Source organism: Chelonia mydas, chromosome 16, assembly GCF_015237465.2.
Source record: "Chelonia mydas isolate rCheMyd1 chromosome 16, rCheMyd1.pri.v2, whole genome shotgun sequence".
Classification (NCBI taxonomy): domain Eukaryota; kingdom Metazoa; phylum Chordata; order Testudines; family Cheloniidae; genus Chelonia; species Chelonia mydas.
The window spans coordinates 25542167-25567517 of NC_057857.1; the positions used below are offsets into that span (position 1 = coordinate 25542167).

Here is a 25351-nt window from a genome sequence, read left to right on the forward strand (position 1 = left end):
TGCTATCCAACTTACTGTATGCAAATCACTACTCACCAGAGTGGATATCTTCTTGAGCAATAGGCCACTCAATATGCCACTGGGGGGGATATGAAATGCATAAAGATCACTCAGGTCTTGGATTTACCTTGTGTAGATCAGGCACGAGGTCCTGGTATAAAGAGCGAATCAGCATGTCTAGAGTGCGCTGCCGTTTCTGAGCAAATGTTGGGGTTTCCAAGGTGGCTTTTTCCCCATTTATTACTAAAACATATTGAATAAAGGAGGATGTGTTACTTAAAGGGGTTTCATGTCCTTTACTGCATCCAAGTTGTCTTCATGTAAGGATATTCACTGCAAAATTACTAATTTGGGTTTGTTTCACATTTGTGCACATTTTGAACTAAAAGTTTTAGCTGTTTTATCATCATGACAATGGAGAGTTTTTTTTAACGCTATTTGCTTTTGAGCATCTAAAAACTTTATTTACCTAGTATCATTTTTCATAGACACAAAGCCAACTATGTAAACTCCAGAAAGATACTATTTCACAGTCAATTTAAAAAGAACCATTTCCTGAATCTCAGTAAATGTGCTGAAGTTCTTTGACATATGACAAAAAATGTACCACCATACTGTCTATGTCACAGGCTGTCAGTCCAGCTGCCTTATACTTTAGAATTGTATTGAAAAGTTCACAGAGTTCCTTATTGCTCTGCTAAGTTCAATTTGAGGCCCAAACAATGTCAAATACTGCTGTAATTGATAAAGCGGTTTTCAATAAACTAAGCAATTTGCCATTTTCTAATTAGATTTTATCAAAGCTATTAGAGACATTCCTCTAGCTTTAAAAGGCAGTGAGCAATCATAGATCTCGATCACACAGCCCAATAATCTCTTGGCTTGTATATGAGTTAGGAGTCTACACTGCTAATCCATTTAAATATCAACGAGTATTCTTTAGTAACTTATATGAAATTAACTGGTGAGTTCTCAGTCAAATTCCTATTGGTCAGATGTTTACATTACAAAAATCATGATTAGTACTCAGTGTCCCCTTTCCTGGGAGTCTTAGCAGGAGGTCACGGCTTGAATAAGTCCATTAAGATTGAGTTCTCTCCTCGAGAACTGGTTCATAACAGCACTAAAATATTCATAACAGCACTGAAACATACTGACTGTTTTCCATGCTGCATATTTTCTGTAGATGAAGTATTTTAGTCTCCAAAGCTGCCATATGGCACCTTTTACTGCTAAATATCAGTATCACTGAGTATCACTCCTCTTTGTCTTTAAGAAGAAACCTTTTGAAAAATGAACAATTCATCAAAAATGGGACAAATACTTCTGAAATGCTCATAGATCTGGTAACCTAGGAAGTATTAACTGCATGGGAGTTCAGTGTTTATCAGAACCAAATAGAAATGTTTGAGGGGATTCATATTCCACTGAGGATAGAACAGCCTAACATTAAAAAAGACTCAATATAAAACTGTAACACTGCACAGCAGAAAAATTATTTACCATCTACAATATCCCAAATAAGTGTGAAGAGCAGATTCTTATGTATCAGACTAAAAGTTTAAAAAGGTCTCTTTGACCTCAAAAAGACTTACACTTCACTAGTACAAAGTCCCTGAATTCCTGGTGATCTGTGAACACAGGTGGGGATGGAAGGGGAGGCCCAAAGAGAGGTACACTTTCTTCTGAAAATATTTTCAGCCTAATGAAAGAATTACTATTTATTTGGTTTGAAAGTCACATACAAAGAGTACCAGACATGCTTCTTAAGCAGGAACAAGAACTATATATTGTTACTGGGAAACAGCATACCAACACTTCAGAAATCGCAAGTCTCAATGAATGGTCCCAGGATATTCACCTGGGATCAGATACTGACACCTGTCCATTAACTAGTACATTACTTTACATTCAGTTGACTTTTGTAGAATGATACACTATTCAATGAGAACAAGAGTGGTAAAGTCTAGTCCTTATTCAAACAAAAATGAAATTACAAACTTAACATGTCAATTACAAAATCCTACCACTGTATACATTACCTCTTTTTTTTTTTTTTAACACTGTGTATTACAGACATTTTCCAACACAAACCCTAGGCACATATATAAAAGGAGCCAAGAACTAGAGTATTATAAGGAGTAACACAGTCAAAAGAGAGATTTTCCTATCTGCAAGCCTAGTTTCAATTGGGTACAGAATAAACACAATAATACTGGATTCCTCACCTGATTATATTCTCAGTCACATTACTGAATCAGAACATAAGAGTCTCTGCTTAGGCACAGTAGAATACACTATGTATTACAAGGAGTGACTCTTATTTGTGGGGAAAAATTCCATAGATCTCAACTACATTATGCCCCACCATGGAACCGTTTACCACTGACTTTCATGATCACTTAAAAACACCCAATTCATGGAATTCGATAGGTGGACTATGAAGAATGGTTTACTTCTGCTTCTACTGTAACATCAAACTAACAAAGCGAATGATTTGGTTAAAGTTAGCACCTACCTGTAACTATCATTTTGCTTATTATATCTCACTAAGGCAAAAATATCTGCCATGCAAGTTAAAGAAATTAATCCATTACTTTCATGTCTATGGAGTTCACTTGTGTTTTGAAAATGCCCATTCTGTTGAAAAAGCAGATGAAATATGGTGAAATATATTAATTGCTTTATTACATTTGATATAATTCTAGTCTATGCACCTTTGATTGTTCTGGTAGGGTCTCTCTTTTATGAATGTTTAAAATGGCAAGGCTTAAAAAGTGCAAGTATCTTAGTCATTGTCTACAATGAGAAGTTTTATTGTGTTTAAACACTATTTTCAACAACTGAGCTAGCTAATGTGATGGTCACCACAACTCTGTGGTCAGTATACATGAGGACAAGCCATATTCAGCATAATCTTAGATAGTCATGACTAGGCTTAATGATGTTGAAAATAACTTGTTCTTGTCTACAGTTACCACAAAGTGGATTATTAAAAAACATGTTTCAACATGTTTAATAAAATTTCCTAACACAGACTTATAGAAATATAAGCAGAGGGCCAAGTTGGGTAGCAATGTAAATTCTCATGACTGCACCAAGATCTATTACCAATCTTGATTCATGACTCTGGTAAGAATCTAGGCAACAGCGCATACGGAAAAATGGCCAGATAGCTCAATGTGGATGCAAATCTCAGACAGAAACAGATCAAAGACATTTTGTTGTGGCAGATTTCCTTGACACTGACGGATCCTTGACATGACCTTCTAAGCTATAAACAGTGTCAAGGAAAACACAAATCTGAGGAACCTTTCTAAGAGTTTTTAGAGTGCTCCAAATAAAACCTAGGGACCTTTTGCCATCAGGCTCTGGGCTTTGTCTACACTAGAAATATTAGGACCTGTAATTATCCAGTGGCACAGCTGCAGCAGTGGCAGTAATATGGAGACTGCACCCATAGGTGCCGACTTCTACTGGCACCGGTAAAGTTGCATCTCCCAAGTGCGTACCCTAGCCACCAGGCAACAGAGTCATTCTCTCTTTGTGTGGCCCAGTGACTATTCATAGAAGCATAGAAGATTATGGTTGGAAGAGACCTCAGGAGGTCATTTAGTCCAACCCCTCTGCTCAAAGCAGGACCAACCCCAACTAAATCATCCCAGCCAGGGTTTGCCAAGCTAGGCCCTAAAAACCTATAAGGATGAAGATTCCACCACCTCCCTTGGTAACCCATTCCAGTGCTTCACCACCCTCCTAATGAAATATCCAACCTAGACCTCCCCCACTGCAACTTGAGACCATTGCTCTATGTTCTGTCATCTGCCACCACTGAGAATAGCCTAGCTCCATCCTCTTTGGAACTCCCCTTCAGGTGGCTGAAGGCTGCTATCAAATCCTCCCCTCACTCTTCTCTTCTGCAGACTAAATAAGCCCCGTTCCCTCAGCCTCTCCTCATAAGTCATGTGCCCCAGCCCCCTAACCATTTTTGTTGTCCTCGCTGGACCCTCCAATTTGTCCACATCCTTCTGCCATGGGAAGCCCAAAACTGGAAACAATACTCTAGATGTGGCCTCACCAGTGCCGAATAGCGAGGAATAATCACTTGCCCCAATCTGTTGGCAATGCTCCTACTAATGCAGCCCAATATGCCATTGGCCGTCTTGGCAACAAGGGCACACTGCTGACTCATATCCAGCTTCTCGTACACTGTAACCCCTAGGTCCTTTTCTGCAGAACTGCCGCCTAGCCATTCGGTCCCTAGTCTGTAGCAGTGCATGGGATTCTTCCGTCCTAAGTACAGGACTCTGCACTTGTCCTTGGTGAACCTCATCAGATTTCTTTTGGCCCAATCCTCTCATTTGTCTAGGTCACTCTGGGTCCTATCCCTACCCTCCAGTGTATCTAACTCTCCCCCCAGCTTAGTGTCATCCGCAAACTTGCTGAGGGGGCAATCCATCCCATCATCCAGATCATTAAAGAAGATGTTGAACAAAACTGGCCCCAGGACCGACCCCTGGGGCACTCTGCTTGATACTGGCTGCCAGCTAGACATCGAGTCGTTGATCACTACCCGTTGAGCCAGACGATCTAGCCAGCTTTCTAGCCACCTTATAATCCATTCATCCAATCCGTACTACTTTAACTTGCTGGCAAGAATATTGTTGAAGACCATATCAAAAGCTTTGCTGAAGTCAAAGTATATCACGTCCACCGCTTTCCCCATATCCACAGAGCTAGTTATCTCATCATAGAAGGCAATCAGGTTGGTCAGGAATGACTTGCCCTTGATGAATCCACGTTGACTGTTCTTGATCACCCTCCTCTCCTCCAAGTGCTTCAAAATGGATTCCTTGAGGATCTGCTCCATGATTTTTCCAGGGACTGACGTGAGGCTACCTGGTCTGTAGTTCCCCAGATTCTCCTTTTTCCCTTTTTTAAAGATGGGAACTATATATTTGCCTTTTTCCAATCGTCCGTGACTTCCCCCGATCACCACGAGTTTTCAAAGATAATGGCCAATGGTTCACAATCACATCAGCTAACTCCCTCAACACCCTCGGATGCATTAGATCCGGACCCATGGACTTGTGCATGTCCAGCTTTTCTAAAGAGTCCTTAACCTGTCTTTTACCACTGAGGGCTGCTCACTTCCTCCTCACACTGTGGTGTCCAATGCAGCAGTCAGGGAGCTGACCTTATCTGTGAAGACCAAGGCAAAAAAAGCATTGAATACTTCAGCTTTTTCCACATCATCTATCACTAGGTTGCCTCCCCCATTCTGTAAGCATCCCACGCTTTCCCTAACTTCTTGTTGCTAAGATACCTGTAGAAACCCTTCTTGTTACCCTTCACATCCTTTGCTAGCTGCAACTCCAATTGTGCTTTGGCCTTCCTGATTACACCCCTGCATGCTCGAGCAATATTTTTATACTCCTCTCTAGTCATCTGTCCAAGCTCCACTTCTTGTAAGCTTCTTTTGTGTTTCAGCTCACCGAAGATTTCTCTGTTAAGCCAAGCTGGTCACCTGCCACATTTGCTATTCTTTCTGCATTATTCTGTTCACATCTTTTATACAGAGTGGAACAGCTTCAGCAGGAGAGATGGAGAAAGACCCATCCCAGAATAGCCTGGTGGTGAAGACAATCACCTGGGGAGAGGGCAGATCTGGATTTAAATCCCTGTTTCAGAGTAGGGACTTGAACTTGGGTCTTCCACATCCCAGGTGTATGACCTAACCATTGGGGCTAGAAGCTACAAAGTGGGTACTGCCTACTCCTCTAGCTGTTTTATTAATCAACCCTGATTTTTTTCTAGCTGAAACGATTTAGCAAATTTGTGAACAGTTTAAAGTTGACCAAAATTTCACTTTTCAGTGAATGAACTATTGGAGCAAAAACATTGGCCCACCTTACTGTGGACACTGGCCTAACATCCAGTACCTTAAATGCTAGAACAACTGCCAAGTGGGCTTGGAGGGAAGATGTCTGTGTCCCAAACATAGAGCGGAAAGTGATAGATAACTGACTTTTGCACTGGGTATGTAAAAGGATCCATGTAGGATTTCACACCAGCCCAAAAGCATTTCTGAGCCACACGATGACCTGGGACACCTGCTTGGACAAAGTAAGTATTTCTGTTTCTCTCAAGAGTCATGCAACAGAGAGGAATTCCCACGCTGAGACGTAAAGACTTGCTCTACACATATGATCCAGTATATTCAGACTCTCAACCTGATGAGATTAGTAATGCACTAAACAGGCTCAAGAATCTGGCTGTCTTGTCCTAAAAGGGGTCTATTAGAATTGGTGTCTCTCCTGAGTTTCATCAGAACATTTGCTAACAGAGTGAGGGAGTAAAGCCATACATTAGCTTTCCATCCCACTACATGGAGAAGGTGGAGCTCAACCACTACCTATCGTCTGAAAAGAACTGGCAGCTGGCACATTAGGGAGTGTCCACATTACATAGCAGGGACTGGTGCAGGATGCTCCCTGCCAGGACCAATGCACAGTTGCCAACTTTCACAAGGTAAATAAGCACCCCGATTTTCACAATAAGCCAGAAATGAAGCTAATGCCATTTCAAAACAAGGCCAAAACAAGCCAATCCCTAAGAACCGCAACACTCTATGTGACTAGGTCCCCCCCGGCGTGCAGTCTGGGACTGTGATGGGCCTGCTGTGCACCCCTGACTCTCTCCCCACTTGCCCCTGCTTGCAGAAAGCTGAATTAAAAAAAAGAAGCAACAAATTACAATAAGCAACAAGCCAAAAACTAGCCAACAAGCAACTAACAAGCCAATTAAGACAAAAACAAGCCCAATTTCTGCATTTTTCTCACAGGTTTGGCATGTCTGGACCAATGGCTTTAGAACTTTGATATTGTTGAAACCCAAGAGTGTGTTAGATAAGAGAGAAATATTCTTCTCCAACATTCATTAACTAATCCTCTCAACATCCCATGTGGTAAGAATTATTGTCATGATTTTACTAATACTGAAATTCAGGCATAGAGAGATAAAGTGACTTCCCCAAGTCCTATTAACATTTGTATTGCAGTAGCATCTAGAGGCCTCTATGACATGGGTCCTCACTGTGCTAGGCACTTTAGCAACATATAGTAAATGATAGGCCCTGCTCAAAGAAATATCTAAAAGACAAGATCCAACATGTGGATAAAACAAACAAGTGTGCAAGAAGAAAGGGGTAACAACAATAGACCATGTAGTCAATATCAGAATTCGGTTTAGAACTCAAGTTCCTGACTCTCAGTATTCTGTTCATTTATATAGGTCATAATGCAATTTTAAAATGTCACCCATCACTCTGAAGGTTTTGGTATTTTTTACATTAATTGTGTATCCCATTCCATCTATAGTAAATATCTAAAATAAATGCTCTCTAAATATCATGAAGCAGCCAGCATTCAGTGGATACTGAAAAATTTATTCACATCAATAGCAGAAATATTTTCTGAAAATATACTTTTGGAAATGTAAATGGAGTTAACTTTGTGAAGCCATCTGAAGAATTCTTTAATAATAAAATCTGATTTGAAAGTGTCTGCTTGTTTTTTATCTGCACACCTTTGACGTAGTTCACGATGGAGAATTTTCACAAGGTAGATTTAGGGATACAAAATAAAGTAATCCATAAGATGGCATGTGCAATTTCCTTTTAAAATATACTTTTCTCTTCTGTGAATGGCATATAGGAAGGATTTAATGGGGGTTTGTAAACAAGCTTTAGTCAATTAAAAAAACAGAAAGCAAAAGATACGTGTAAAATGAGAGCGAATCATGGAGGGCTTAAATGCTGGAGAAGATTCTTCTCCTTCCTGGAACACGATGGTGACAATGTCATTTCCAATATGACGCTTCCTTTCTACCTACAAAAAGGAGAGATACCATCACTAGAATTGGATCCTGAGTATTAATAAAGTGAAAGAACAATGAAACACAACATGAGATTATTGAATTTAATACACGTTTTCTATGATAGCAGTTGACGGCAATCTGAAGTGTGTGCAGGCATCATTTATACAAACATACTATTCTGTTTTTATCTAAATACAAAAAAAAAAAGGAGTACTTGTGGCACCTTAGAGACTAATAAATTTATTTGAGCATAAGCTTTCGTGAGCTACAGCTCACTTCATCGGATGCATTTGTTAGTCTCTAAGGTGCCACAAGTACTCCTTTTCTTTTTGCGAATACAGACTAACACGGCTGCTACTCTGAAACCTATCTAAATACAGGCATTTAAAAGTGCATTACAGTAATGTCAAAATACTGTGAAGCTGCTTTATTCTTTATTCATTCTTGATCTAATTGTACAATGACCATGGAAATATGAGGAACTGATGTCTATTTATAGCCCAAACACAGTATTTGTTAAAATTAATTAGAAATAATTATCTATATTATTTAAATTTAACTGAATTACATGCAAATTAAATTTTAGAATAATTTTTAATTCTATTTATGAGGACGGGAAAGCAAGAAGACATACCTTACTACACAGTGTACTGCAAAGGACTTGTTAGGAGTCCGTTTTTAATTTGAAAGCATCAAGGTTAGTCTAAATGAAATTGGATTTCACTAACCTCAATCTGAGAACCATGAAACCAAACTTCAGAAATGACTATGGAACTTCAGACTCAGACAAAAAAGATGCTGAAATCTGATCAAAGGGAAATGTTTTGTCTGCGTTTTCAGAGGTTAATTATTGATCTCTGCTTGGTTTAAGGCTTTGTCCCTTGTGACTAAGCTCTCTAAGCGAGAGGCCCATTACAAAGTTATCCAGTCCCTTTCAGCCCGGGTACAACAACAGTAAAAGACAGTTACCTTTTCCATAACTGGTGTTCTTTGAAATGTGTTGCTCATGTCTATTCCACAATAGGTGTGCGTGCTCGCCACATGCACTGGTGCCGCAAGTTTTTCCCCTAGCAGTACCCGTAGGGGGGAGCGCCCCCACGACCCCTGGAGTGGCGCCTGCCTGGCGCAGTATAAGGGGAGCTGTGCGCTCCCCCGACCCCCAGTTCCTTCTTGCCAGACAACTCCGACAGAGGGGAAGGAAGGTGGAACAGACATGAGCAACACATCTCAAAGACACCAGTTACAGAAAAGGTAACAGTCTTTTCTTCTTCGAGTGATTGCTCATGTGTATTCCACAATAGGTGATTCCAAGCTATATCTGTTGGAGGTGGGTAGGAGTTCACAAGTTCCCAGGATGGAGGACAGCCCTGCCGAATCCGGTGTCATCCCTGGTTTGGGGGACGATCGCATAGTGCGAGGTGAATGTGTGAACCGAAGACCATGTGGCAGCCCTAACAAATGTCCTGGATGGGGATGTGGGCCACGAAGGCAGCTGATGAGGCCTGCGCCCAAGTCGAGTGTGCCCTCACAATGGGTGGCGGGGGACACCCACCAGCTCATAACAGGAACGGATGCACAAAGTGATCCGACTGGAAAGCCGCTGAGTGGAAATCAGCTGGCCCCTCGCGTGCTCAGCTGAGGCGATGAACAGTTGCGAGGACTTTCTGAACGGCTTGGTCCGCTCAAGGTAGAGAGTCAGAGCCCGCCGCACATCAAGTGTGTGGAGACAGTGCTCCTCACTGTACACATGAAGCTTGGGGCAGAGGACCGGTAGAAAAATGTCCTGACCCATGTGGTAGGAGGAGACCACCTTCGGGAGAAACGTGGGGTGTGGGCAGAGCTGGACCTTGTCTTTATGAAAGACTGCGTACGGCGGCTCGGAGGTCAGGGCCCTGAGCTCCGAGACTTGCCTGGCTGACGTGATTGCAACCAGGAAGGCCACCTTCCATGAGAGGTGAGACCAGGAGCACATGGCCCAGTGGTTCAAACGGGGGCCCCGTGAGACTAGGCAACACCAGGTTTAGGTCCACTGCAGGACTGGGAGTCTAGAATATGGAAAAAGATGGTCTAAACCCTTAAGGAACAGCCAGTCATAGCATGGGAAAATACCGTGTGCCCTTGCACCAGCGAATGGAAGGCTGATATGGCTGCCAGGTGCACCTTGACTGATGAGGGCGCCGGGCCCTGGTTTCTCAGGTGGAGGAGGTAGTCAAGAATAAGCTGGATCGGGATGGTCATGGGAGACACACTGTGGTCCTCTGCCCATCTAGAAAAATGGGACCACTTCGCCAAATAAGTGCGGCGAATGGAGGGCCGTCTACTTTCAAGGAGGACGCCCTGAACTTGTTCTGAGCACGTCCTCTCCTCTGTCTAACCATTGAGCAGCCACGCTGTGAGGTGAAGAGCCACTAGGTTGGGATGGAGGAGGTGGCCCTGGTCCTCAGAGAGCAGGTCTGGGAGGAGTGGCAACGGCCACGGTGGAGCTACCGCCAGGCCCGTGAGGGTCCCATACCAATGTTGCCGGGGCCACACCGGTGCAATCAGAAGGACCCAGGCCTTGTCCGTCTTTATCTTCTCCAGGACTCTGCTGATTAGAGGGAACAGGGGGAAGGAGTAGAGAAGCCGGCCTAACCAGGACAGGATAAAGGCATTGGAGATAGTGCCCCTCCCCAGACCCGTCCTGGAGCAGAACCAGGGACATCGCCGGTTCTGCCGAGTCACGAATAGTTCCACCTGGGGAGTTCCCCACCTTCGGAAGATCAGTGGGCCACTTCCAGGTGGAGGGACCACTTGTGTTGCAAGGAAAAGTCCCTGCTCAAGCGATCTGCTCTCTCGTTCCAGGTGCCCGGTAGGAGGAAGGCCTTCAGATGGATGTCGTGGGCTATACAGAAGTCCCACAGCCTGAGGGCTTCGTGACAGAGGATCGGGCCCCACCCTGTCTGTTGTTATAGAACATCAAGGCCGTGTTGTCCGTGAGGACCCTGACTACCTTGCCCTTCAGGTGCGAGCGAAAGGCCATTCATGCCAGCCGCACCGCCCTGAGTTCCTTGATGTTTATATGTAGGGTCAGGTCTTGGGCTGACCCCAGGCCTTGGTTCTGAAAGTTCCCCACATGAGCCCCCCAACCCAGGTCCAACGCGTCGGACACCAGCTCCAATGATGGGGCCCTGTCCCTGAACGGGACCCCTTGGAGCATGTTGTTTGGGGTGGACCACCACCGTAGGGAGGTGATCACAGAGACCGGCACAGAGCTGGAGGGGCCTCATCCTGAGTCTGGCGTGACGGACCACGTACGTGCACGCTGACAAGTGACCCAAGAGCTGCAGGCAAACCCTGGTTGTTGTCACTGGGAACTTTAAAACCGAGTTGATGAGACCTTTCAGAGTTTCGAATTTGTCTGGCGGGAGAGAGGCTATGGAAGACGCTGCATCCAGGAGCGCGCTGATAAACTCTATGCGTTGGACCGGGACTAACATGGATTTGGTGCTGTTTATCAACAGGCCCAAGGTGGTACACGTGGACAGTAGGAGGGCCACATGATCCCTCACCTGCGACCAGCCAATCGTCCAGATAGGGAAAAATCTGGACCCCCGCCCCCGCTGTCTGAGGTAGGCAGCTACCACCATCATGCATTTCATAAACAGCCTGGGGGCAGTGGATAGACCAAACTGGAGGACCGTGAATTGGTGGTGATTCTGTCCCACCACGAAATGGAGGAAGCGCCTGTGCCCCTCGAATATGTGGATGTGGAAGTACGCGTCCTGCAGATCGAGGGCAGCATACCAGTCCCCGGGATCCAAGGAGGGGATGATGGAGGCCAGGGAAACCATACGGAACTTGAGTTTCACCATGTACTGGTTCAGACCTTGCAGGTCCAGGACGGGTCTGAGCCCCCCTTTGGCCTTCAGGATAAGGAAGTATTGGGAGTAACACCCCTTGCCCATGAACTCCTCGGGCACCGCCTCTACTGCTCCTAGTTCTAGGAGCCACCCCACCTCCTGCTCGAGCAGAGCCTCGTGCGAGGGGTCCCCCAATAGTGATGGGGGAGGGGGATTGTTGGGCGGGGAGGAAGTAAACTGGAGGGTGTAACCCCGGGAGATGGTGTTGAGGACCCATTGGTCTGAGGTTAGCCGCGACCATTCCGGGAGGAAAGCACACAACCAGTTGGAGAAGGGGAGCTTTATTGAGGGTGGATCCTTGATGAGGACTGGCGGGGTCCCCCCGAGCTGCCCATCAAAAGCGTCTTTTCCCCGCCTGCTTGCCCTTAGAGCAACCAGGCTGGGGGGCTGACCGAGACTGTCTCTGAGGGCATCTCTTATAGTCTCACTGTTTCTTGTGGGCAGCCTCATACTTAGGGAGGGCGGCCTGGGCGGGAGTCTGCTGCAGCTTGAACTTAGGTCTTGCCAAAGCCGGTACATATAGGCCCAGAGTCTGGAGGGTTGTGCGGGAGTGTGTCATGCCGTGCAGCCTTGTATCTGTCTCCTCTGCAAACAGGGCTTTCCCGTCAATCAGGAGATCCTGCATGGAGGACTGCGCCTCGCTGGAAAGCCCAGAGAGCAGGAGCCATGACGCCAGTCTCATGGTCACTGCGGAGGCCATGGATCGTGCGGCTGTATCCGCAGCATCCGAGGCTGCCTGCAGGGACACCCTAGCGGCCGCTGCCCCCTCCTTTGCAAGCGCCTTGAACTCCTTTCTATCGTGCTCCTGGAGGGAGTCCTCAAACTTGGGCAGGGAGCCCCACAGATTGAATTCGTCACGGCGCAGGAGAGCCTGAGGAGAGCCTGATGATTTGCCACTCACAACTGGAAGCCCGAAGACTAATAAATTTTCCTTCCGAAAGAGTCTAGTCTCTGAGAGTCTTTATTCTTGGGGGTCGGCGCTGGTTGAGCCTGCCGTTCCCTGTGGTTGACCTACTCAACCACCAGGGAGTTGGGCGCCGGGTGGGTATACAAGTACTCATGCCACTTGGTGGGTACAAAGTACTTGCGTTCCACCTTCTTAGAGATAGGGGCCAATGAGGCCGGTGTCTGCCACAGGGCCTTTGAAATTTTAGCCACCCCTTCATGGAGAGACAAGGCCACCTACCCAGTTCCTACGAGGACAGCACGTTAAAGAGGGAGTCTGAGGGTTCATCCATCTCTTCTGCCTGGAGGTGGAAGCTTGCTGCCACCCTCTTAAAGAGTTCTTGATGGACCCTGAAGTCCTCCTGCGGGACGGAGGGGGGCAGGGCCACAATCGCCTCCTCCAGGCAAGATGAGGAGGCTGGTGCGGTGCTCTGGGTATCGGCCGGCACCGGAGGGTCCACTACCTGGTTGGACTCTGGGAACGGTGCCAAGAATGCATGTCCCACTGACTCCTTCCTTGGGGGTCTGGAGAGGGAGGCCAATGGTGCTTCAGAAGCTCCGGCCACCGAGCGAGCCCCCACCGGGGGCTGTGCTGGAGGCCACGGTGCCCACTGGTACCATTGGGCCAGCCACAAAGCTCAGTACCATTGCACCTGCTGCGGCACCAGCGGGGCCGGCTGTTTGGCTTGGCTGGCCTAGCCCGTCAAAGGACGGCTACGAATGGAGGCCGGGCTGGCATAAGATCTGCTGCTACCTCTGGACCGGGAGGAGCGGCAGTGCCGGGATTGCCGTCGGCCACGGGACCATGATCTTCACATGGAGGACCGGTACCGACAGTAGCAGCTGCTCCGTGAACAGCCTCGACGAGCGGACCTGCAATGGAGAGATGCTGGCGATCGACGTCTGGGGCTTCGATGTCTTGGCGGAGACTTGGAGTGGGAGTCCGAGCGGGAATGGCATTGACGACCATGCCGGGAACGGCTGCGGTACCCCCTCCGAGACGAGGACCGTTGACAGCACCTGCCCCGGTCCCATCAATAATTGCTCCTTGAGGATGAGCGGTGCAGAGAGTCCCGGCCGGATGGAACCCAGCCAGACAGTCTGGTCGGTGTTGAGGGCGACCCACCTGGACTCTGCCCCGAGCAGTCACTGGGCGGTGAACAGCGTTGAGAACATTCCCTCGACCGAGACCGAGCCGGAGGCGACCGCAGAGATCCCAGCGGCGGCTTGCCTCTGGAGCATGGGGCCGACATCGGCGGTGCTCCTGGCCGCCTGGAGGGCTTCAGGCATGGAAGGCATCCAGACATCCGGAGAGGCCTGTTCTGAAGGGGCCGGGCTACTCCGCTCAAAGTGAGTCAGAGACCTGGGGCCCGGTGGGGAGCGAGGACTGACCAACATGGGTCTAGCCTCTGTCCCAGATTTCCCTCGATGCCGCTGTGAAGAGGGAGTCTTCCTGGCCCTCTTGGCGTGCCCAGAGAATGGGCAGTGGTGCCGACTGGTCGATGGCACCAGAGGGTTGCCGCATACTGACGCCGCCAGGTACTGGTTCGGAGCAGCATGCCGGAGTCGGGGTCAGTGCCGACCCCATCAGGATGGCCCAAAGCCTAATGTCCCTTTCTCTTTTGGTCCAAGGCTTAAACGACTTGTAAATCTTGCACGTTTCGCTGATATGGGTTTCTCCCAAACAGCGCAAACAGTCTGCAATGTGGGTCACTTCTTGGCATAGAACGCTAACAAGAGCCACACGACTTAAACCCCCAGGGCGCGGGTCATGCCCCAGCCCGGGCTCGCTGACTAACTAAACAGCTAACTAACTACAGGTACTAACACTGAATGAACAAACAGTACTGGGGATCGAGCTACAGCAAAGCTGGAGCAGAGTAGTTCCGACACACCTCCACTGGAGGCAAGAAGGAACGGGGTGGGGGGCCGGGGAGGGTAGAGCACGCAGCTCCCCTTATACCACGCCAGGCAGGTGCCACGCCAGGCAGGTGCCACTCCAGGGGTCACTCCCCCCCTACGGGCACTGCTAGGGAAAAACTTTTGGCACCAGTGCATGTGGCGAGCACGCACACCTATTGTGGAATACACATGAGCAATCACTCAAAGAAGAAACAAGACTTGCAGATGCTGGTTCTGTCCAAGAGGCCAATTATACCTTCTTTTGGCAAGGTAAAAGCAGCGAAGAAAATCGTCTGCACAGTATCGGTTTTGCCTTGAGAAACAAGTGGGTAAAGCTCCTAGAAACACCCATTTGGAAGTCAGAGCATATCGTCTCACTTAAACTTCAGACGACCAATCAGCTCTATGAACATCATTATTGCCCATGCACCAACACTCAAATCTAGCCCTGAGGAGAAGGATACATTTTACAACTATTTGCATCAAGTCATCAAAAGAATACCATCAAGTGAGCAACTTTTCCTCCTAGGTGACTTTAATGCAAGAATCGGTGCAGACAACAACTCATGGCCAGATTGCCTACAACATTTTGGCATTGGCAAGATGAATGAGAACGGCCAATAACTTCTTGAATTCTGCGCCCAAAACTAAATGTGCATTAACAATTCATATTTTACAGGAAAAGATCACCACTAAGTGTTTATCGATGTTGATAAATGCAAAGTAATGCACATTGGAAAACATAATCCCAACTATAATATAAAATGATGAGGTCTAACTTAGCTGTTACCACTCAAGAAAGAGATCTTGGAGTCATTGTGGATAGTTCTCTGAAAACATCCACTCAATGTGCAGTGGCAGTCAAAAAAGTGAACATACTGTTGGGAATCATTAAGAATGGGATAGATAATAAGACAAAAAATACCATATTGCCTCTATATAAATCCATGGTACACCCATATCTTGAATACTGCGGGCAGATGTGGTCGCCCCATCTCAAAAAAGATAATATATTGGAATCGGAAAAGATTCTGAAAAGGGCAACAAAAATGATTAGCGGTATGGGATGGCTGCGTATGTGGAGAGATTAATAAGACTGGGACTTTTCAGCTTGAAAAACTGTGGGGGGAGGGGGGGAAGAGATATGACAGAGGTCTAAAAAATCATGACTGGTGTGAGGAAAGTAAATAAGGAAGTGTTATTTACTCCTCCTCCTAACACAAGAACTAGGGGGCCACTAAATGAAATTAATAGGCAGCAGGTTTAAAACAAACAAAAGGAAGTATTTTTTCACACAACGCAGAGTCAACCTGTTAAACTCCTTGCCAGATGATGTTGTGAAGGCCAAGACTATAACAGGGTTCAAAAAAGAAGTAGATAAATTTATGGAAGATAGGTCCATCAATGACTATTAGCCAGGATAGACAGGGTGGTGTCCCTAGTCTCTGTTTGTCAGAAGCTGGGAATGGGCGACAGGGGAGGGATCACTTGATGATTACCTGTTTTGTTCATTCCCCCTGAGGCACCTGGCATTGGCCACTGTCGGAAGACAGGATACTGGGCTAGACAGACCTTTGGTCTGACCCAGTATGGCTGTTTTTATGTTCTTAAAGTGTCATGGCGACATCCACGATCAGGGCACTGGCACCAATTAGACCTTGTTATCATCAGGAGGAAAGACCTACCCTTAGTGCACAACACTCGCACGTTCAACAGAACTGATTGTGACACTGACCACTCCTTGATTATTACCAAAGTGAAGAATACAGCCAAGAAACTACATAGAGCAAAACCTAGAAGCAAGCCCAAAATCAATGCTATTAACACCAAAAACCAGAGGAAATGCCAGGAGTTTGTGCAGGCTTTTGAACTTAATATGCATGGGAAGTTATTATCAGAGAAGGCAGAGGAATTTTGGGAAGATTTAAGAACAACAATCCATGAAACAGCTTTAGCTACACTTGGGGGAAAAGACCATCAAAAAAGGACTGGTTTGAAGAAAATGAAGCAGATCTATTATCTCTCATCAATATTAAGAACTCAGTCTATCTGGAACACAACAAGAAGCCAACAGAGAGCACCAAAAGGAGACTTTGACATGCAAAAACCGAGATACAGCGAGCAAGCAGACGCTGTGCAAATCATTACTGGATCAAGCTCTGTGAAGAGATAAAGACAGCCTCAGACACAGGAAACCTCAAAATCATGTATGATGACCTGAAGAAAGCTCTAGGTCCCACTGTCACAAGGTTGCCCCTCTCAAATTGCACAGCAGTGACATCATTACATACAAAAAAGCAAGCGGTTGTCCCATTGGGTTGAACACTATTCAGAGCTATAGGCATAAGAAAGAAACATCACCAGCAAATCACTGGACCAAATACCAACTCTAAAGGTCATGTCAGAGCTAGATGTGGAGCCCACTGTAGAAGAGCTAAGCAAGGCCACTGATTTGCTATCAAGTGGCAAGGCTCCTGAAAAAGATGGCATCCTAGCGCAAATCCTCAAGTGCAGGAAAGACAGCCTATTACCATATCTTCATCAGCTGCTACTTGAATGCCATAAAAGAGGGTGAGGTACCACAAGAGATGCGTGACGCGATCATCATCACTTTGTATAAAAATAAAGGCAAAAAGGGTGAAAGCAACAACTACAGTGGTATCTCGCTACTAAGCGTAGCAGGAAAAGCTTTCGCAAAAGTCATCTTAGTGAGCTTACAACAGCTGGAGAAACGTGTCTACCGTGAATCACAGTGTGGATTCAGGGCTGGAAGATCAACTATAGACATGATATTTTCTCTGCGTCAACTCCAAGAAAAATGCAGAGAGCAAAACCAACCACTGTACATCGCCTTTGTGGACCTAACATTGTCAGCAGAACAGGTCTATTTGCAATACTAGAAAAGATAGGATGTCCACCAACCCTGTTAAGTCTTATACATTCATTCCACAACAACATGAGAGCAACTGTCCAGTTTGATGAGTCCACTTCAGAGAGCTTTGAGATGAAAAGCTGAGTGAAGCAAGGATGTGTTCTTGCCCCTACACTCTTTGGAATCTTCTTCTCAGTACTCTTGAACTGTGTGTTTAAGGACATGAAAGATGGAGTATATCTCCCATAAGATCAGATGGGAAACTCTTCAACCAGCCCCCGACTTAAGTCAAGGACCAAAGTAAAAAAAAGTGCTAATCAGGGAACTTCTATTCCCTGATGATGCTTCCCTCCTAGCCCACAATGAAGATCTATTACAAGAACTCATGGACTGCCTTTCAAGTACCCGTCAGGCATTTGCTCTCACCATCAGCATCAAAAATACAGTTGTATTAGGACAGGGCGTTCCACAAGATCCTTCAATTACCTTAAATGCAAATCAGCTAGAAGTAGTCCAAAAGTTCAGCTATTTAGGTTCTACAGTGACCACCAACCTCTACCTGGGTGAAGAACTAATTGTTTGCATTGGAAAGGCTGTCACCACCTTTAGCAGACTAACTAAAAGAGCATGGAACAACTCAAAGCTTACCATCAAAACCAAAATGCTACTGTACCAAGCTTGCGTCCTCAACACTCTCATGTATGGTGGGGAAACACGGACAACTTATGCTCATCAGGAGAAAAGGCTGAACAGTTTCCACCTACGTTGTTTACGCTGCATACTCCAACAACAAATGGCAAGATAAAGTCACCAATGCAGAGGTTCTTCAAAGGGCAAATTTACCAACTGTGACAGCCCTGCTCAAGCAAAGACGACTGCGCTGACTGGGCCATCTGAGTAGGCTGGAAGGACATGCTATATGGGGACCTATCAGAGAGAACAAGAACAACAGGACGTCCCAAGCTTTGCAATAAAGACACATGCAAGCGAGATATGAAGGAATTTGGAATTGATCCTGACAAATGGGAAATGTTGGCAAGTTATCGTAACAAGTGGCACCATCATCTCCATCAGGGTATCAAAGTCCATGACAAGAGCTGGCTCCTACAGCTTGAGGAGAAAAGAGCCCAGAGGAAGCAAGCAGCTCCCAACCAAGATACACACATTTGCAATAACTGCCAAAGATCATGCAAATCTCGGATTGGCCTATTCAGTCACATGAGACATTGCAAACCATGTACTTCACAGCCTGCAATTCCCTCCATCTCTCGCAGATGAAAGGATGCCAACACCCATTAGGCATGGGGTTTGAGAATTATCATTTTGTGTGAAGATACAAAAAGTACTACAGTTAAGCTCGGTGAATAATGGATTTTTCAGTTCTCTGGCAATTCCGAAAAATACAAAAATTGTTTAGGTCAAACAGAACATTTAATTTCAACAAAACCATTTAAAACATATGATAGTTTTTGTTTTTTTAATTGGAAAGTTTGAAAAGTAATTTTGAATCAAAAAATTTAAATGTTTCATTTTGAAAATATCAAAACAAAATATTTTGTTTATTTGGGACAAGGTGTTATTGAAACAATTTGGCAAATTTGTCATGAATTCATTAAAAGTTTTGGTGTCACCAAAGCTCCACTTTTTGCCAAAAAAGTTTCAGTCAAAACATTTCACCTAGTTCTAGCTAAAACCTTATTACTAAAGAGTGGGTATTGGAAGCAATTATAAAGTATGTGGAGTTGGCCAGTTTTTAGGCATCAGAAATGGTGTTTTGAAGACTGCGGGAAATATCTGTATTAATGTTATGAATATTGTGTGTACTTCTGATGGTCACTTGGTTGCTTAATGATAGCTAAGGATTAAGTCACCTTTATCGGATCTGTTTTTGGTCTACAGAAACCAAAGTTAATGGCTTTATATAGCTCTCCAGCACCGGGGTCAAGACCTTTTTTTTGTTACGTCTCTAAGTGAGGCATAACTATCCTCTACTTTAGGACAGGGACAGGGTCCTTTAGACAGGAAACCTTAAACAAAGAACTTGAGAACTGTTAAGAAGAGCAGCCCTGATGCACAGCAAGGGAACGTCAGGGTCTGCCGAAAAGCAGAAGGAAACAGTCCCCAGAAGCAGAAAGGTACCTGGGATAAGCTAGACCAACCTGTGTCTTGAAGAAATATTAAGCTTTAGGTAAGACAATATGTTCGCTGTCCTTTTGTTGTTTTATCACTTTTCTCTCTGATTGCTATGTTCCCATGGATATAAAACTTTGTTTGGAAGAAGCTGTTCAGAGTCAGTGTGTTTACCTACTGATCACAGCATTTCAAAGGCAAATTCATTAAAATTGCTGAGGAAACATGATTGAGAAACAAGGGTACAGCAACATGGAGAGCCAGTCTAAGAGTCAGGTAAATAGAGAGATTCCACTTTGAGAGAAGTGCAGGTGCTGGGCCTCTCACTTGAAACGGGGTGCCCAAACAGAGACTGAGTGAGGAGTCAAAGGAACTGCTAATCCTGGACTGTGAGAGGTGTCAACGTTATTTGAGGCAATTATACCAGTGTTTCCTGTAAATGAAGTTTCCTCTCTATCTTGAAATTTCAGATTGTACATAAAAGCAGCATTACCATCACAAATATTCTGGTAAGAGTCTGCCTAAGCACAACTAAGAAATGAATTCAAAAACAGCCAGCACTGACTGAATACTGCAGCTAATAATTCTAGCAAGTAACAAGAGTCTTTGAAGGATGGAGCTACCATACCCATTGGCTGTTTTCCTTTCTTTAGTGTCTTTTATGGTGGTAACAATTAGGTAAGAGAGATCACTAGAAGTATTAAGTGCCTTCGAAAACTTTACCACCACTAATCAATTAAACTTTACAGGACTCTTCTGAGACAAGTAAGGAATAAAATATTATCTTCATTTTACAGATAGGAAAATTGAGGCACAGGTAGCCTATTTCCCCTTGTTTTTTCCTACCCCCCCGCACCCAGACGTTCTGGTTAAACTTGGATTTATGCTGGAAATGGCCCACCTTGATTATCATGCACATTGTAAGGAGAGTGGTCAGTTTGGATGAGCTATTGCCAGCAGGAGAGTGAGTTTGTGTGTGGGGGGGGGGGGGTGAGAAAACCTGGATTTGTGCTGGAAATGGCCCACCTTGATTTTCATACACACTGTGAGGAGGGTGGTCACTTTGGATAAGCTATTACCAGCAGGAGAGTTAGTTTGTGTGTGTGGTTTTTGGAGAGGGGTGGGGGTGGGGGTGAGAAAACCTGGATTTGTGCTGGAAATGGCCCACCTTGATTTTCATACACATTGTAAAGAGAGTGGTCACTTTGGACGGGCTATTACCAGCAGGAGAATGAGTTTGTGTGGGGGGAGGGGCGGAGAGTGAGAAAACCTGGATTTGTGCTGGAAATGGCCCAACTTGATGATCACTTTAGATAAGCTATTACCAGCAGGAGAGTGGGGTGGGAGGAGGTATTGTTTCATGGTCTCTGTGTATATAATGTCTTCTGCAGTTTCCACAGTATGCGTCCGATGAAGTGAGCTGTAGCTCACGAAAGCTCATGCTCAAATAAATTGGTTAGTCTCTAAGGTGCCACAAGTACTCCTTTTCTTTTTGAGGCACAGAGAGATTAAGGTGTTCTGATGGCACAAATTGGCTTGGCAAGCTTCAGATCCAGTAAGAGGACAACTAGGGTAATTCATGAATGAAGAGAGAGAGAGAGATTTGCCCAAGGTCAAAGAACAAACTGGTGGCAAACCTGGGCACAGAAACCAGATATGCTGATTTTTAGTCCTTTCATCGAATTACTAGATCATGCTTGTGACGTTGCACTCCATGTGTTTTATGGAAATATTCTTATGAGTGTGAATATGATGTAACTAGAATAAGCTTTATGCAAAAGGTCTCTTGTAAGGTATCATAACAAAGGTTATAAACTACTGAATATATTTCTCCTATTTGTATGCATGTATCATTCTTGTATCTGAAGCTAGAAATATGAAGTATAACTCTGAGGTCCTACTGTAATTAAGCAAAGTGTGGGCCATTAATGGTGGTTTAGAATCTTGATGGTTCACATTGACTAGGACAATTGGTTGTAAATGGCTTATTTACCTGCAAGCCTTCCTGTGTACGTGTGGGCCAGCCCATGGGGAATGGAGAGTAGGGGTCTTACAGTGACATGTGACCATGTCACCTGATAATGAAATCCATCTTAAATCTGGTACTCTTCCATTTAGAAGGAGGGGTGGGGACCCAAAGAGACAAAAGATTCCTACCTTGTGCCAAAGCTATAAAAGGGGGTGGAGCAGGACAAAGGGGGCTGCCAGTCATGAAAAAACCCCTGGTTACCAACTGAGATGTCTGCTGGAACTAACAAGGACTGTATCAGGGAAAAGGAGGTAGTCTGTAAAAGAAGCTTATTGGAACATCTCTGAGGGTGAGATATTATCTGTAATCAGTTTCTTAATGTATTAGGCTTAGACTTGCGTGTTTTTGCTTTATTTTGTTTGGTGACTTACTTTGTTCTGTCTGTTATTACTTGAAACCACTTAAATCCTACTTTTTATACTTAATAAAATCACTTTTGTTTATTAACAAACTCATACTTCATATTTCTAGCTTCAGATACAAGAATGATACATGCATACAAATAGGAGGAATATATATTAATACCTGAGGGAGCAAACAGCTGTGCATATCTCTCTATCAGCGTTATAGAGGACGGACGATTTATGAATTTACCCTGTATAAGCTTTATACAAAGTAAAATCAATTTATTTGGGGTTTGGATCCCATTGCGAACTGGGTGTCTGGGTGCTGGAGACAACTGAAAACAGCTCAGCAGGTTACCTAAGTCCACAGCTTTGAGGGCATGCACCAGACCCTGGGTCTGTGTTGCAGCAGGCTAGTGTGTCTGGCTCAACAAGACAGGGTTCTGGAAGTCCCAAGCTGGCAGGGAAAACGGGCTCAGAGGTAATTTCAACACTTTAGGTGACAGTCCCAAGGGAGTCTCTGTGACCAAATTATCATTTAATGACAGATGTTGAGATTCAAAAAATTAAAGCTTTATGACCATTACAACATAAATTTATCAACATCATATGTCAAAATACAAAGTAAATGTCCAGTAATCAAAGTCTAATAAGCTCTCAAGCAGTATTTTCTTACCTTGCTTATCTATAAATTTTGATCATCAATGGAAATATTTTTTCAGTTTGTCTGTGTGTGTGTACAGTGAAATCGATGTTTATCATTTTTATCAAAATATAATCCTTCCAAGACTAACTATGAGATAGGTAATGCGATGAAGTGTATTGGCAATAAAGATATAAAATTTTATATATCGGGCACAATTTTGAATGCCTTAAGCATTGAGAGATTTTTTAGTCTTACATTTCAAAAAACAAGTTTCACTGACAAACTAAAAAACCTTTTCTTTTAAACATGCGGTGGTTTACTAAGAAAAATCAGTATGAAAACCACATACTTGCTGCTTGTTCTCTTTAGAATATGGTAGCATGGTTGAAACATGGAACATAATCTCATGCCCTTGATACACTGTGTAGATGGAATATATTCCTGTTGTATCATCTGCAAAGGAAGAAAACCACTCTCAGTAGGATTATGCAATATTGCATTTCTAAGGAGAAAAGGAAACTTCATTTCCTGCCACAGAACAGTCTCAGGGCACCTCCTTTTCAGATCCATACTTCTTACTTGCCTTTAAACAGGACAAAGTTAATTATAAAATCTTGACATCCTGCATAATTGAAATTATATATAAAGGTGGACTACCCAAGCTAGTGATGCAGTCACATTAATGTTTCTGCCAGTGGACCTACCCTGAAAGGAGATATGTATCCAGCAACTCAGTTAAAATGCATCAAGAACATAAACAAATGCAGCCACCAAGACATATCAGTAGAATCTCCATTCAAGAAATCCGTAATTCAGTAAAATATACTCCTATGTTTGGGGCTGACAGCCAGTGCATATCTACATTCTCAATAATGGCCTTTGACTGAATAATGAACTCCTCCTACAGAGTCCCACTGAAGACACGTATCCAGTTTAGTTTTATTTTAGTACACCATGAATTCGAAGGGGTCCTATCCTGCAGAGACTTGTGCCTGACAAGTCTAATTTTTGTCTCTAAGAGAAAAAGGAGCTGAATGTGACTTCTTTACAGTATGTGACGTTGTTATACTATTTAACCACCTGTAGCTAACACCATGACACAGAATATGTGGCCAGTTCATGACAGGAAAGATGCAGTCTAAGAAAACAGACAATGTGAATTTGTGAGGAATAAATAAGGTTGAGGCTGCATCATGGAAATCCTCCAAATTCTAGGCTCTGTCAAGGGGCAGAGTGGGATGGTAGGGAAGTATGCTATGCCAAAGCTGGGGGGGAAGTGCCTGATATGTTATTTCCTATTATAGTCAGTGGGGATGCCTCTCCATGCTGATATCCCCATCCCAAGCTCTGTTGTGAGGAAGGGAGTGTCTCACATTGCTTAGCTATAACCAACCCAGGACGACAGAGGAATAGTATTAGAAGGTTTTGAAAGGAGTGTGACATGACAGACATAGCCTGAGTGGTGGTAACTGTATCAGGTTGTGTCAGTGGTGGGGAGATAAAGATTTACCAATAATATTAAGAACATTATTATTATTTGATTAAAAATGGCAAAATGTGTCTAATAATATGTTTAGGAAATAGTATCTGAGTAGGTCGCTTCTCAGACTGGACTATTACTGTCTGTTATGTAAACAGTATATGAGTGTTCTTATATTCTGTACATATTCATGCACACTAACAGCACATTCACAATAGACCTGTCACCAGTTATTTCAGCTGAAATCTTACTTTTGGTGTCCAGACCTCCTCTGTAGCCTGTCCAGCCCTTCAGTGTAACTGTGTCACCCAAAAGATTCAATAATCTTTGAAAGCTGCCACTTCCAGTTTCTACAAGTGGAGAAAAGCAGTGTTAGGCATGAAACAGTTCATCAGAATGCAGATGCAACTGCATATTAACCACAATACAGAACACAGGGCCTACTCCCCAGCTTATATTCAGGCAAGCACTGCTTCTTCATGTGAGTGTCCCTTTTCTATATTAATTCTCTAAATATCTGCATGGGTATATTAGAAATTTAATACATGAAACAGGAATGTGTGAGCTGACCCATTGGCTCAACAGTAGAGGAACACGCTACCATGTGGGAAACTAGAATTTCACAATTGAGTTCAATTCTCCTCATATCACCCAAGTCTGAGAGCTCTGTGAAAGCAGCACTGTCAGCCTTGAGGAACAGGTAGAAAAAGGGATCACCATGTGTTTACTAAACAGTGACTCCCTCTTGCTAATTCTGATAGCACAGGGACAGTCATCATGATGCAAGGCCTCGAGAAAATAAAATGGGAAATAAGTGGTCCTTTGGGATCCTGAGCCCCACTTCCTCCAATCCCTTAAAAGAATTATGGATATTTTTATTTCAAATTTGGCTTGCAAACTTGAGAGTACAAATATATTAGACAATACCTGAAAACAGCACCAACACACCAGAAGCTGGCTAAAGCTTTAATCATACAAAACTCAATTTTTTTTCAAGTGTAACTTTAAAGTATACAAAGCCCACATTAAGAAAAAAGTCAAAACCCAAAAGTCTGGGTTTTCTGATTATTGTTAGCCAGATGAAAATGAAAATTCTCACAAACACAACTATTCAAAGAAATTATATTTAATGTGTGAGAAATCAAAAGTATTCTTTTGGGTATACAACAATCTCAAACTCTGGGGAAAAAAAACAACCAAGAACGGATCCAGCCCCTTTCCAGCTG

The 25351-nt window shown here is 44.3% G+C and overlaps 1 protein-coding gene across 14 annotated transcripts in view; it reads right to left on the reverse strand.

Moving 5' to 3' along the window:
- Positions 1-25351, reverse strand: part of GARNL3 (GTPase activating Rap/RanGAP domain like 3) — a 227851-nt gene that overhangs the window by 81222 nt on the left and 121278 nt on the right. For 13 of the 14 annotated variants that reach the window (XM_043530540.1, XM_037879520.2, XM_043530542.1 and 10 more), the window contains 6 exons: positions 24377-24475; positions 22995-23098; positions 7781-7889; positions 2519-2564; positions 1596-1702; positions 128-243 (listed from right to left, as the gene is read on the reverse strand). In XM_043530540.1, coding sequence (XP_043386475.1) covers positions 128-243; positions 1596-1702; positions 2519-2564; positions 7781-7889; positions 22995-23098; positions 24377-24475 — 581 coding nt within the window. The remainder of the gene's footprint in view (positions 1-127; positions 244-1595; positions 1703-2518; positions 2565-7780; positions 7890-22994; positions 23099-24376; positions 24476-25351) is intronic. The other variant, XM_037879522.2, reaches the window with a different exon arrangement.